We start from the raw sequence: 12,201 nt of genomic DNA, 5'->3' as shown, positions 1-12,201 counted from the left end.
CAGTGCAGATGTGAGCAGCATCGTTTTTTGCCGGCTCCTCCTGAGTCCCCACAGCTGTGCGTTGACCTGCCTGTACTGCATGTTCTAGGTCTGCCCTCCAATGACTCACCTGTGTGAGAAAATCATCTCCACGCTGCCCTCCTGGAGGAAGCTCAACGGGCCCAACCAGCTGATGTCATTGCAGCAGTTTGTGTACGACGTGCAGGACCAGCTGAACCCCCTGGCCAGCGAGGTGGACCTCCGGCGCATCGCCCAGCAGCTCCACAGTGCCGGCGAGGTGAGGGCTCCAGCCCTGGCAAGGGTCTGGGAGGGGGCGCTGGGATGCATTTCCAGTGTCTGAAGGTGGGATGAGCTGCGGAGGCCGAGTGGCAACTGCCCACTACCCATGATGTTTCCAGACGTGCGACTATCACAGGAAGCCTCAAGTGATTCCCCGAACTGCGGTTCTTTGCTCTCCTGTTCACCTTAAGAGCTGTTGTTCTGTCTTGCTCTGGTTGGTTTGTTTTCCGGCTTCTCTCAGTTTGGGAGCACAGTTCCCGCTACACTGGGTGACTGGGCCTCTCCTCTCTCTCCCCGGGTCAGCTGATGCTTAGCTGTGATTCCTGCAGCCTTCAGGATTGCTGCTCTTCATGGAGTGTATCAGCTCCAAACAGACCTCTTGGGCTCACAGACAATCAAGAAATAGTAGTGACGTATCTTCAGGGAGAGAACGTGTGGAGACACTAAGACACAGCAAGCAGTGATCCCCGGAAATGACCAAGAGATAGGAATCTCTCTTCCTGGTTCAGCTCTGGGGTGCAGTTTGGGAACCCTGTTCTAATTGCTTCATATGCTGCCTGTCCCTCTCAACGGGGCATAGCCTTCACATTCTTCCATCATGTGAAATCAGGAGACAGTGTAAGCTAGTATGGGCTAAGACAGTTCTGAATATGAAAAACCAGAAGCAGTTCCAGGAATTTTGCCAACCAGAAGCTTCCCTGCCCAGCCTCAGGTGCCATGTGTGGCCCTTGGCCATGGATTACATAGGTTTGAAATTCTACTTGAATCAAGAAGCCAGCGGCCCTAAAAACTAGAGCCTCAAGCAGTGATTGTGTCAGTCTTTAAATTCCAATGAAACTACAAGCTAATCTACTGGCCCCTCCAGCAGTACTTTTTTTTTTTTTTTTTTGGTAACATCTTTATTGGAGTATAATTGCTTTACAATGCTGTGTTATTTTCTGCTTTATAGCAGAGTGAATCAGCTGTATGTATACATATATCCCCATATCCCCTCCCTCTTGCATCTCCCTCCCGCCCTCCCTATCCCACCCCTCTAGGTGGTCACAAAGCACGGAGCTAATCTCCCTGTGCTATGCGGCTGCTTCCCACTAGCTATCTATTTTACATTTGGTAGTGTATATATATGTCCATGCCACTCTCTCACTTCGTCCCAGCTTACCGTTCCCACTCCCCATGTCCTCAAGTCCATTCTCTACGTCTGCGTCTTTATTGCTGTCCTGCCCCTAGGTCCTTCAGAACGATTTTCTTTTTTTTTTTTAGATTCCATATATGTGTGTTAGCATACGTTATTTGTTTTTCTCTTTCTGACTTACTTCACTCTGTATGACAGACTCTAGGTCCATCCACCTCATTACAAATAAATTTTGTTTCATTTTATGGCTGAGTAATATTCCATTGTATATATGTGCCACATCTTCTTTATCCATTCATCTGTCGATGGACATTTAGGTTGCTTCCATACCCTGGCTATTGTAAATAGAGCTGCAGTGAACATTGTGGTACATGACTCTTTTTGAATTATGGTTTTCTCAAGGTATATGCCCAGTAATGAGATTCCTGGGTCGCGTGGTAGTTTATTTTCAGTTTTTTAAGGAACCTCCATACTGTTCTCCATAGTGGTTGTATCAATCTATATTCCCACAAACGGTGCAAGAGGGTTCCCTTTTCTCCACACCCTCTCCAGCATTTATTGATTGTAGATTTTTTGATGATGACCATTCTGACTGGTGTGAGGTGATACCTCATTGTGGTTTTGATTTGCATTTCTCTAATGACTAGTGATGTTGAGCATCCTTTCATGTGTTTGTGGGCAATCTGTATATCTTCTTTGGAGAAATGTCTGTTTAGGTCTTCTGCCCATTTTTTGGATTGGGTTGTTTGTTTTTTTGATATTGAGCTGCATGAGCTGCTTGTACATTTTGGAGATTAATCCTTTGTCAGTTGCTTCATTTGCAAATATTCTCTGCCATTCTGAGGGTTGTCTTTTTGTCTTGTTTATGTTTTCCTTTGCTGTGCAAAAGCTTTTAAGATTCATTAGGACCCATTTGTTTATTTTTGGTTTTATTTCCATTTCTCTAGGAGGTGTGTCAAAAAGGATCTTGCTGTGATTTATGTCATAGAGTGTTCTGCCTATGTTTTCTTCTAAGGGTTTGATAGTGTCTGCCTTACATTTAGGTCTTTAATACACTTTGAGTTTATTTTTGTGTATGGTGTTAGGGAGTGATCTAATTTCATTCTTTTACATGTAGCTGTCCAGTTTTCCCAGCACCACTTATTGAAGAGGCTGTCTTTTCTCCATTATGTATTCTTGCCTCCTTTATCAAAAATAAGGTGACCATATGTGTGTGGGTTTATCTCTGGGCTTTCTATCCTATCCCATTGATCTATATTTCTGTTTTTGTGCTAGTACCATACTGTCTTGATTACTGTAGCTTTGTAGTATAGTCTGAAGTCAGGGACCCTGATACCTCCAGCTCCGTTTTTCTTTCTCAGGATTGCATTGGCTTTTCAGGGTCTTTTGTGTTTCCAAAGAAATTGTGAAATTTTTTGTTCTAGTTCTGTGAAAAATGTCATTGGTAGTTTGATAGGCATTGCATTGAATCTGTAGATTGCTTTGGGTAGTATAGTCATTTTCACAATGTTGATTCTTCCAATCCAAGAACATGGTATATCTCTCCATCTGTTTGTATCATCTTTTTTCTTTCATTAGTGTCTTATAGTTTTCTGCATACAGGTCTTTTGTCTCCTTAGGTAGGTTTATTCCTACGTATTTCATTCATTAGTATATAGGAATGCAAGAGATTTCTGTGCATTAACTTTGTATCCTGCTACTTTACCAAATTTGTTGATTAGCTCTAGTAGTTTTCTGGTAGCATCTTTAGGATTCTCTGTGTATAGTGTCACGTCATCCTCAAACAGTGACAGCTTTACTTCTTCTTTTCTGTCTTGGATTCCTTTTACTTCTTTTTCTTCTCTGATTGCTGTGGCTAAAACTTCCAAAATTATGTTGAATAATAGTGGTGAGAGTGGACAACCTTGTCTTGTTCCTGAGCTTAGAGGAAATGGTTTCAGTTTTTCACCATTGAGAACAATGTTGGCTGTGGGTTTGTCATATATGGCTTTTATTATGTTGAGCTAAGTTCCCTCTGTGCCTACTTTCTGAAGGGTTTTTTATCATAAATCGGTGTTGAATTTTGTCAAAAGCTTTTTCTGCATCTACTGAGATGATCATATTGTTTTTCTCCTTCAGTTTATTAATATACTTTATCACATTGATTGATTTGCATATATTGAAGAATCCTTGCCTTCCTGGGGTAAACCCCACTTGATCATGGTGTATGATCCTTTTAATGTGCTGTTGGATTCTCTTTGCTAGTATTTTGTTGAGGATTTTTGCATCTATGTTCATCAGTGATAATTGGTCTGTAGTTTTCTTTCTTTGTGACATCTTTGTCTGGTTTAGGTATCAGGGTGATGGTGGCCTCGTAGAATGCGTTTGGGAGTGTTCCTCCCTCTGCTATATATTGAAAGAGTATGAGAAGGATAGGTGTTAGCTCTTCTCTAAATGTTTGATAGAATTCGCCTCTGAAGCCATCTGGTCCTGGGCTTTTGTTTGTTGGAAGGTTTTTAATCAAAGTTTCAATTTCAGCACTTGTGATTTGTCTGTTCATATTTTCTATTTCTTCCTGGTTCAGTCTCAGAAAGTTGTTCATTTCTAAGAATTTGTCCATTTCTTCCAGGTTGTCCATTTTATTGGAATAGTGTTGCTTGTAGTAATCTCTCATGATCCTTTGTATTTCTGCAGTGTCAGTTGTTACTTCTCCGTTTTCATTTCTAATTCTATTGATTTGAGTCTTCTCCTCTTTTTTCTTGATGAATCTGCCTAAAGGTTTATCAATTTTGTTTATCTTCTCAAAGAACCAGCTTTTAGTTTTACTGATCTTTGCTATCATTTCCTTCATTTCTTTTTCATTTATTTCTGATCTGATCTTTATGATTTCTTTCCTTCTTCTAACTTTGGGGGTTTTTGTTCTTCTTTCTCTAATTGCTTTAGGTGTAAGGCTAGCTTGTTAATTTAAGATGTTTCTTGTTTCTTGAGGTAGGATTGTATTTCTATAAACCTCCCTCTTAGAACTGCTTTTCCTGCATCCCATAGGTTTTGGATCATCCTGTTTTCATTGTCATTTGTTCCTAGGTATTTTTTGATTTCCTCTTTGATTTGTTCAGTGATCTCTTGGTTATTAAGTAGTGTATTATTTAGCCTCCATGTGTTTGTATTTTTCACAGATTTTTTCTTGTAATTGATATCTAGTCTCATAGTGCTGTGGTCAGAAAAGATACTTGATACGATTTCAATTTTCTTAAATTTACTGAGGCTTGATTTCTGACCCAAGATGTGATCTATCCTGGAGAATGTTCCATGAGCACTTGAGAAGAAAGTGTATTGTCTTGTTTTTGGCGGAATGTCCTATAAATATAAATTAAGTCCCTCTTGTTTAATGTATCATTTAAAGCTTGTGTTTCCTTATTTATTTTCATTTTGGATGATCTGTCCATTGGTGAGAGTGGGGTGTTAAAGTCCCCTACTATGATAGTGTTACTGTCGATTTCCCCTTTATGGCTGTTAGCATTTGCCTTATGTATTGAGGTGCTCCTATGTTGCGTGCATAAATATTTACAGTTGTTATATCTTCTTCTTGGATTGATCCCTTGATCATTATGCAGTGTCCTTCTTTGTCTCTTGTAATAGTCTTTATATTAAAGTCTATCTTGTCTGATACGGGAATTGCTACTCCAGCTTTCTTTTGATTTCCATTTTCATGGAATAGCTTTTTCCATCCCCTCACTTTCAGTCTGTATGTGTCACTAGGTCTGAAGTGGGTCTCTTGTAGACAGCATATATACGGGTCTTGTTTTTGTATCCATTCAGCCAGTCTATGTCTTTTGGTTGGAGCATTTAATCCATTTACATTTAAGGTAATTATCGATATGTATGTTCCTATTACCATTTTCTTAATTGTTTTGGGTTTGTTATTGTAGGTCTTTTCCTTCTCTCGTGTTTCCTGTCTAGAGAAGTTCCTTTAGTATTTGTTGTAAAGGTGGTTTGGTGGTGCTGAATTCTTTTAGCTTTTGCTTGTCTCTAAAGGTTTTAATTTCTCTGTCGAATCTGAATGAGATCCTTGCTGGGTAGAGTAACCTTGGTTGTAGGTTTTTCCCTTTCATCACTTTAAATATGTCCTGCCACTCCCTCTGGTTTGCAGAGTTTCTGCTGAAAGATCAGCTGTTAACCTTTTGGGGATTTCTTTGTATATTATTTGTTGTTTTTCCCTTGCTGCTTTTAATATTTTTTCTTTGTATTTAATTTTTGACAGTTTGATTAATATGTGTCTTGGAGTGTTTCTCCTTGGATTTATCCTGTATGGGACTCTCTGTGCTTCCTGGACTTGATTATCTATTTCCTTTCCCATATTAGGGAAGTTTTCAACTATAATCTCTTCAAATATTTTCTCAGTCCCTTTCTTTTTCTCTTCTTTTTCTGGGACCCCTATAATTCGAATGTTGGTGCGTTTAATGTTGTCCCAGAGGTCTCTGAGTCTGTCCTCAGTTCTTTACTTTTTTTTTTTTTCTTTATTCTGCTCTGCGGTAGTTATCTCCAGTATTTTATCTTCCAGGTCACTTATCCGTTCTTCTGCCTCAGTTATTCTGCTATTGATCCCTTCTAGAGAATCTTGAATTTCATTTATTGTGTTGTTCATCATCGTTTGTTTGCTCTTTAGTTCTTCTAGGTCCTTGTTCAACGTTTCTTGCATTTTCTCCATTCTGTTTCCAAGATTTTGGATCATCTTCACTATCATTAGTCTGAATTCTTTCTCAGGTAGACTGCCTATTCCCTCTTCATTTGTTTGATCTGGTGGGTTTTTACCTTGCTCCTTCACCTGCTGTGTGTTTCTCTGTCTTCTCATTTTTCTTAACTTACTGTGTTTAGTGTCTCCTTTTCGCAGGCTGCAGGTTCGTAGTTCCTTTTGTTTTTGGTGTCTGTCCCCAGTGGCTAAGGTTGGTTCAGTGGGTTGTGTAGGCTTCCTGGTGGAGGGGACTAGTCCCTGTGTTCTGGTGGATGAGGCTGGATCTTGTCTTTCTGGTGGGCATGACCGCGTCCAGTGGTGTGTTTTGGAGTAACTGTGACCTTATTATGATTTTAGGCAGTCTCTCTGCTGATGGGTGGGTTTGTGTTCCTGTCTTGCTAGTTGTTTGGCATAGGGTATCCAGCCCTGGAGCTTGCTGGTCATTGAGTGGAGCTGGGTCTTAGCGTTGAGATGGAGATCTCTGGGAGAGCTTTCGCCATTTGATATTATGTGGAGCTGGGAGCTCTCTGGTGGACCAATGTCCTGAACTCGGCTCTCCCACCTCAGAGGCACAGGCCTGACACCCAGTCTGGAGCACCAAGTCAGCCACACGGCTCAGAAGAAAAGGCACAAAAAAAGAAAGAAAGGAAGGAAGGGAGAGAGGGAGGGAGCGAGGGAGGGAGGAAGGAAAATAAAGTCATTAAAATTAAAAAATTTATTAAAAATGTTAAAACAATTTTAAGTAATATTCAAAAAAAGAAAGAAGAGAGCAACCAAAATATCAAATCCACCAATGATAACAAGCACTAAAAACTATACTAAAAAAGAAAAAAATAGATGGAACCCTAGGACAAATGGTAAAAGCAAAGCTATACAGACAAAATCACACAAAGAAGCATACACATACACACTCACAAAAAAAGAAGAAGGAAAAATACATATATATCTATATATAAAAAGAAAAGGAAGAGAGCAACCAAATCAATAAATAAGTCTACCAATGATAATAAACTCTAAATACTAAACTACAATAAACATAAAACCAAAAACAAATTAGATGCAGAAACCAAACCCCAAGTCTACAGTTGCTCCCAAAGTCCACCGCCTCAATTTTGGGATGGTTCGTTTTCTATTCATGTATTCCACAGATGCAGGGTACATCAGGTTGATTGTGGAGATTTAATCCGCTGCTCCTGAGGCTGCTGGGAGAGATTTCCCTTTCTCTTCTTTGTTCGCACAGCTCCTGGGGTTCAGCTTTGGATTTGGCCCCGCCTCTGCGTGTAGGTCGCCTGAGGGCGTCTGTTCTTCGTTCAGACAAGACGGGGTTAAAGCAGCAGCTGATTCGGGGGCTCTGGCTCACTCAGGCCGGGGGGAGGGAGGGGTACAGAATACGGGGCGATCCTGCGGCGGGCAGAGGCCAGCGTGACGTTGCAACAGCCTGCGGCACACCATGTGTTCTCCTGGGGAAGTTGTCCCTGGATCACGGAACCCTGGCGGTGGCGGGCTGCACAGGCTCCGGGAAGGGGAAGTGTGGATAGTGTCCTGTGCTCACACACAGGCTTCTTGCTGGCTGCAGTAGCAGCCTTAGCATCTCATGCCCGTCTCTGGTGTCCGCGCGGATAGCCGCGGCTTGCTCCCATCTCTGGAGCTCGTTTAGGCGGTGCTTTGAATCCCCTCTCCTCGTGCACCCCAAAACAATGGTCTCTTGACTCTTAGGCAGGTCCAGACTTTTTCCCGGACTCCCTCCCGGCTAGCTGTGGCACACTAGCTCCCTTCAGGCTGCGTTCACTCAGCCAACCCCAGTCCTCTCCCTGGGGTCTGACCTCCGAAGCCCGAGCCTCAGCTCCCAGCCCCCACCTGTCCCAGCAGATGAGCAGACAAGCCTCTCGGGCTGGTGAGTGCTGGTCGGCCCCGATCCTCTGTGCGGGAATCTCTCCACTTTGCCCTCTGCACCCTTGTTGCTGCGCTTCTCCGTGACTCCAAAGCTTCCCCCCCGCCCACCCCCTGTCTCCTCCAGTGAAGGGGCTTCCTAGTGTGTGGAAACTTTCCTCCTTCACAGCTCCGTCCCTGAGGTGCAGGTCCTGTCCCTATTCTTTTGTCTCTGTTTTTTTCTTTTGCCCTACCCAGGTACATGGGGGAGTTTCTTGCCTTTTGGGAGGTCTGAGGTCTTCTGCCAGCGTTCAGTAGGTGTTCTGTAGGAGATGTTCCACATGTAGATGTATTTCTGATGTATTTGTGGGGAGGAGGGTGATCTCCATGTCTTACTCCTCCGCCATCTTGAAGGTCTCTCCAGCAGTACTTTAAATGATTGAATCCAAGGGTGGGGATAAGCAAGGGATCAAACCTTACCTTGTAATATAGTGCTAGATATAAAAATATATATTGTAACCATAATAATAAACTCACTCTTTTTAATACAGTATTCTCTTGCCTTGTGGCATTTGCCAGCAATTTTCTAGCTCATAGTGATTAATCCACATTATTTGACAACACATCCCTCCTTGCCCTTGAGACGTTAATAAGTAAATGAAGGCAGAATAAAAAAGAAGGGAAATCTAAATCAGGTGGCCCCCATTCTCATTGGCCTCCAGCCCCTCCTCCAGTACTATTCCTGCCCTCTAGTAAGTAATCTAAGGATCTTTTCAGATTTCATCAGTTGTCCTGTCTTTTTTCGGCTCAGGATCCCACACTGCACTCAGTCATCTGTCTCCTTAGTCTCCTCCAATACGGGACAGTTTATCAGTTTGTCTTTTGTGACCCTGAGGAGATAGTTGTGTCTAGGACTGAATTCAGGCAGTATTCCACCAAATGCCTTATCAAAAATTAAGTAGATACTGCTCTACATTCCAGAAATGTACACTCTAAGTCTCAATTTTGAACAGAATCATATCTACAAGGCATCTCAAAGATTTAAACCAGACTGTGGGGAGAAAAGTACTTCTGGTGCAAACAGGTCCAGGGTCTCAGCCTCCACGTGAGAACGGAGTCCACCTTGGATCACCATTCTTTGTAGAACTAGCCCAGAGTAGGGAGGGAAGGGAGGGAGGGGTAAGTGTTCCGTAAAGGGGAAAGTTGCTTCTATGTTTTGTCACTTTTTTTTTTCTTTCTGACTTCTGCTTTTTAAAGAAATGAATGTGAGAGGAAAAGCTTAAGTCCCTTTTGGCCATCTCTCGCCACTTTCCTCTCTCCCCACTCCAGGGCCAACCACTGTCATGGTAGCATATCTTTCTAGACCTTTTTTATATGTGTGTGTGTTAAAAATTTACCTAACAGTCTAATATTGTAACATTCTGAATCTTTTTTGAAAAATTTCAAGCATTCAGAGAACTTAGAAGACTAGTACAATATCTCCTCATATCCTCCACACCTAATTTAACCAGTTGTTTACATTTTGCTACATTTGCTTTATCTCTTTCTCTTCTATTTCTTTATTTGCTTTGCAAACATCATGACCTTTCACCCCTAAAACATTTAGCTTGTACCTCCTAAGGAAAAGGACATTCTCCCACATAACCACAATATAATTGGTTATCACTTCCTGGAAACATAACATTGATATAATACTATTGTTGGATTTATAGTCCTCATTCAAGTGTTTGCCACTTGTCCCAGTAATTTCATTTATAGCTAATTTTATTCATTTGTGTATTTATCTGGGGATTCAGAATCCAGTCAAAACTCACCCATTGCATTTGGCTACCCTCTCTCTCTCTCTCTCTGTCTTTTATATTGACCTTTTATAAGGGTCAAAGGTAGTCTTTTCAGAATCTCCCTTCTGACATTGCCAAGCTGGTTTTTGGCTCGGTATTGACTTTTGAGATCTGTCCCTATGAATGTGCTGAGTCATTCCCTGCTCGGGCCCTTTAGTGCTCTGAGCAGCTGAAGCATCTGGCCATCTAGGTTCCTATGAGTGACTTCCCGTTGTCCCCTCTGGCAGATCAACATCATGCAGAGTGAAACCGTCCAGGACGTGCTGCTCCTAGACCCCCGCTGGCTCTGCTCCAACGTTCTGGGGAAGCTGCTCTCCGTCGAGACCCCACGGGCCCTGCACCATTACCGGGGCCGCTACACCATGGAGGACGTCCAGCGCCTGGTGCCCGACAGCGACGTGGAGGAGCTGCTGCAGATTCTCGATGCCATGGATATCTGCGCCCGGGACCTGAGCAGCGGTACCATGGTGGACATCCCCGCCCTGATCAAGACTGACAACCTGCACCGGTCCTGGACGGATGAGGAGGACGAGGTGCGGGTCTACGGCGGCGTGCGCGTCGTCCCCGTGGAGCACCTCACGCCCTTCCCGTGCGGCATCTTTCACAAGGTGCAGGTGAACCTGTGCAGGTGGATCCACCAGCAGAGCGCGGAGGGAGACGCGGACATCCGCCTGTGGGTGAACGGCTGCAAGATTGCCAACCGTGGGGCCGAGCTGCTGGTGCTTCTGGTCAACCACGGCCAGGGCATCGAGGTCCAGGTTCGCGGTCTGGAGACGGAAAAGATCAAGTGCTGTCTCCTGCTGGACTCGGTGTGCAGCACCATCGAGAACGTCATGGCCACCACGCTGCCCGGGCTGCTGACGGTGAAGCACTACCTGAGCCCCCAGCAGCTGAGAGAGCACCACGAGCCCGTCATGATCTACCAGCCGCGAGACTTCTTCCGGGCACAGACCCTCAAGGAGACCTCGCTGACTAACACCATGGGCGGGTACAAGGAGAGCTTCAGCAGCATCATGTGCTTCGGCTGTCACGACGTCTATTCGCAGGCCAGCCTGGGCATGGACATCCATGCGTCAGATCTGAACCTCCTGACCCGGAGGAAACTCAGTCGCCTGCTGGACCCACCCGATCCCATGGGGAAGGACTGGTGCCTTCTCGCCATGAACTTGGGTCTCCCCGACCTTGTGGCAAAGTACAACACCAATAACGGGTCTCCCAAGGAGTTCCTCCCGAGCCCGGTCCACGCCCTGCTCCGGGAATGGACCTCCTACCCCGAGAGCACGGTCGGCATCCTCATGTCCAAACTGAGGGAGCTGGGGCGCCGGGATGCGGCGGACTTCCTACTGAAGGCGTCCTCAGTGTTCAAAATCAACCTCGACGGCAACGGCCAGGAGGCCTACGCCTCAAGCTGCAACAGTGGCACGTCTTATAATTCCATTAGCTCGGTCGTGTCCCGGTGAGGGCAGCCTTTGGCTTGGGCAGGGTCTCTTCCAACTGCAGAGGCAAGGGGGACACAGCCCATCTTTCCCGCTGCAGATTCTGGCGCGTCCTTTCCTACGCCCACATCCTGAAGGACGCCACCCTCCCTTCCGCTTCACCTATTTCTCTGCTACTACCTCCCTCCTCTCACACATTGCATTGTGTGTGAATGGTCTTTCTAGTTTAAGAGCAGACCCTATCCTTTCCTTTGGCCATTTGAAAAGCTAGCCTCCCTCCATCTCTCATCCTCTAGTACCTTGCTTCTTACTGATAATTTTATTGGAATTCCTAACTTTTCAATGAAATTTTTTAAACTATTATATTGATTGTCCTTTTTAAAAAAAAGTGCACATTTATCCAAAATGTGTATTTCTTATACTTTTTTCTTTGTTATACCATGTCCTCAGCTTATCTCTTTTATATTTGTAGGAAAAACTCCCATGTAAGGAATCCCACTGTATGATTTATAAACAGACAATATGTGAGTGCCTTTTGCAGAAGAGGGTGTGTTTGAAATCATCCAAGTCAGCCCGGAGCTGTCGCGAAAGAAACGCTCCCTCTCTGTCTCTTGCTGTATGCTGATCATCGCCAGAGGTGCTGCACCCGAGGTTTTTTTTTTTTTTTTTTTTTTTTTTGGCAATTTTTGTGTTTCCTTTGACGAGGAAAGGGGAGAAAGAAACCTCCTCTAGAGCAATTTCATGGCCAGTGTTGTTGCTACGATAAGACACGTTTGTGTTTGCTTTTGTTTCAACGTCAATGTGAACATCCACGTGGAACCTGCAGACTGTCACGCTTCATCATCCCCTGTCATCTCAGGTAGAAGGCTGACACTGTTTTAGGGAGCCAAGACCTGTGTGAGAATTCAGAAGACCCCCGACTCATGATTTGTG

General features: G+C 44.1%; 1 protein-coding gene across 3 annotated transcripts in view; it reads left to right on the top strand.

Moving 5' to 3' along the window:
• DAPK1 (death associated protein kinase 1) overlaps positions 1 to 11,884 on the top strand; it is a 205,259-nt gene extending 193,375 nt beyond the window's left edge. For all 3 annotated transcript variants that reach the window (XM_089913036.1, XM_089913035.1, XM_022558968.3), the window contains 3 exons: positions 89 to 277; positions 10,060 to 11,288; positions 11,741 to 11,884. In XM_089913036.1, the coding sequence (XP_089769162.1) occupies positions 89 to 277; positions 10,060 to 11,288; positions 11,741 to 11,774 (1,452 nt within the window). In that variant the 3' untranslated portion in view covers positions 11,775 to 11,884. The remainder of the gene's footprint in view (positions 1 to 88; positions 278 to 10,059; positions 11,289 to 11,740) is intronic.
• The last annotated feature ends 317 nt before the right edge of the window (positions 11,885 to 12,201 follow it).

Source organism: Delphinapterus leucas, chromosome 6, assembly GCF_059928025.1.
Source record: "Delphinapterus leucas isolate spDelLeu-1000000601 "Yukka" chromosome 6, BTC_Dleu_Yukka2, whole genome shotgun sequence".
In the NCBI taxonomy this organism is placed as follows: domain Eukaryota; kingdom Metazoa; phylum Chordata; class Mammalia; order Artiodactyla; family Monodontidae; genus Delphinapterus; species Delphinapterus leucas.
Note: the sequence above shows the minus strand (reverse complement) of the source record. Positions and strands in the feature narration are given on the sequence as shown.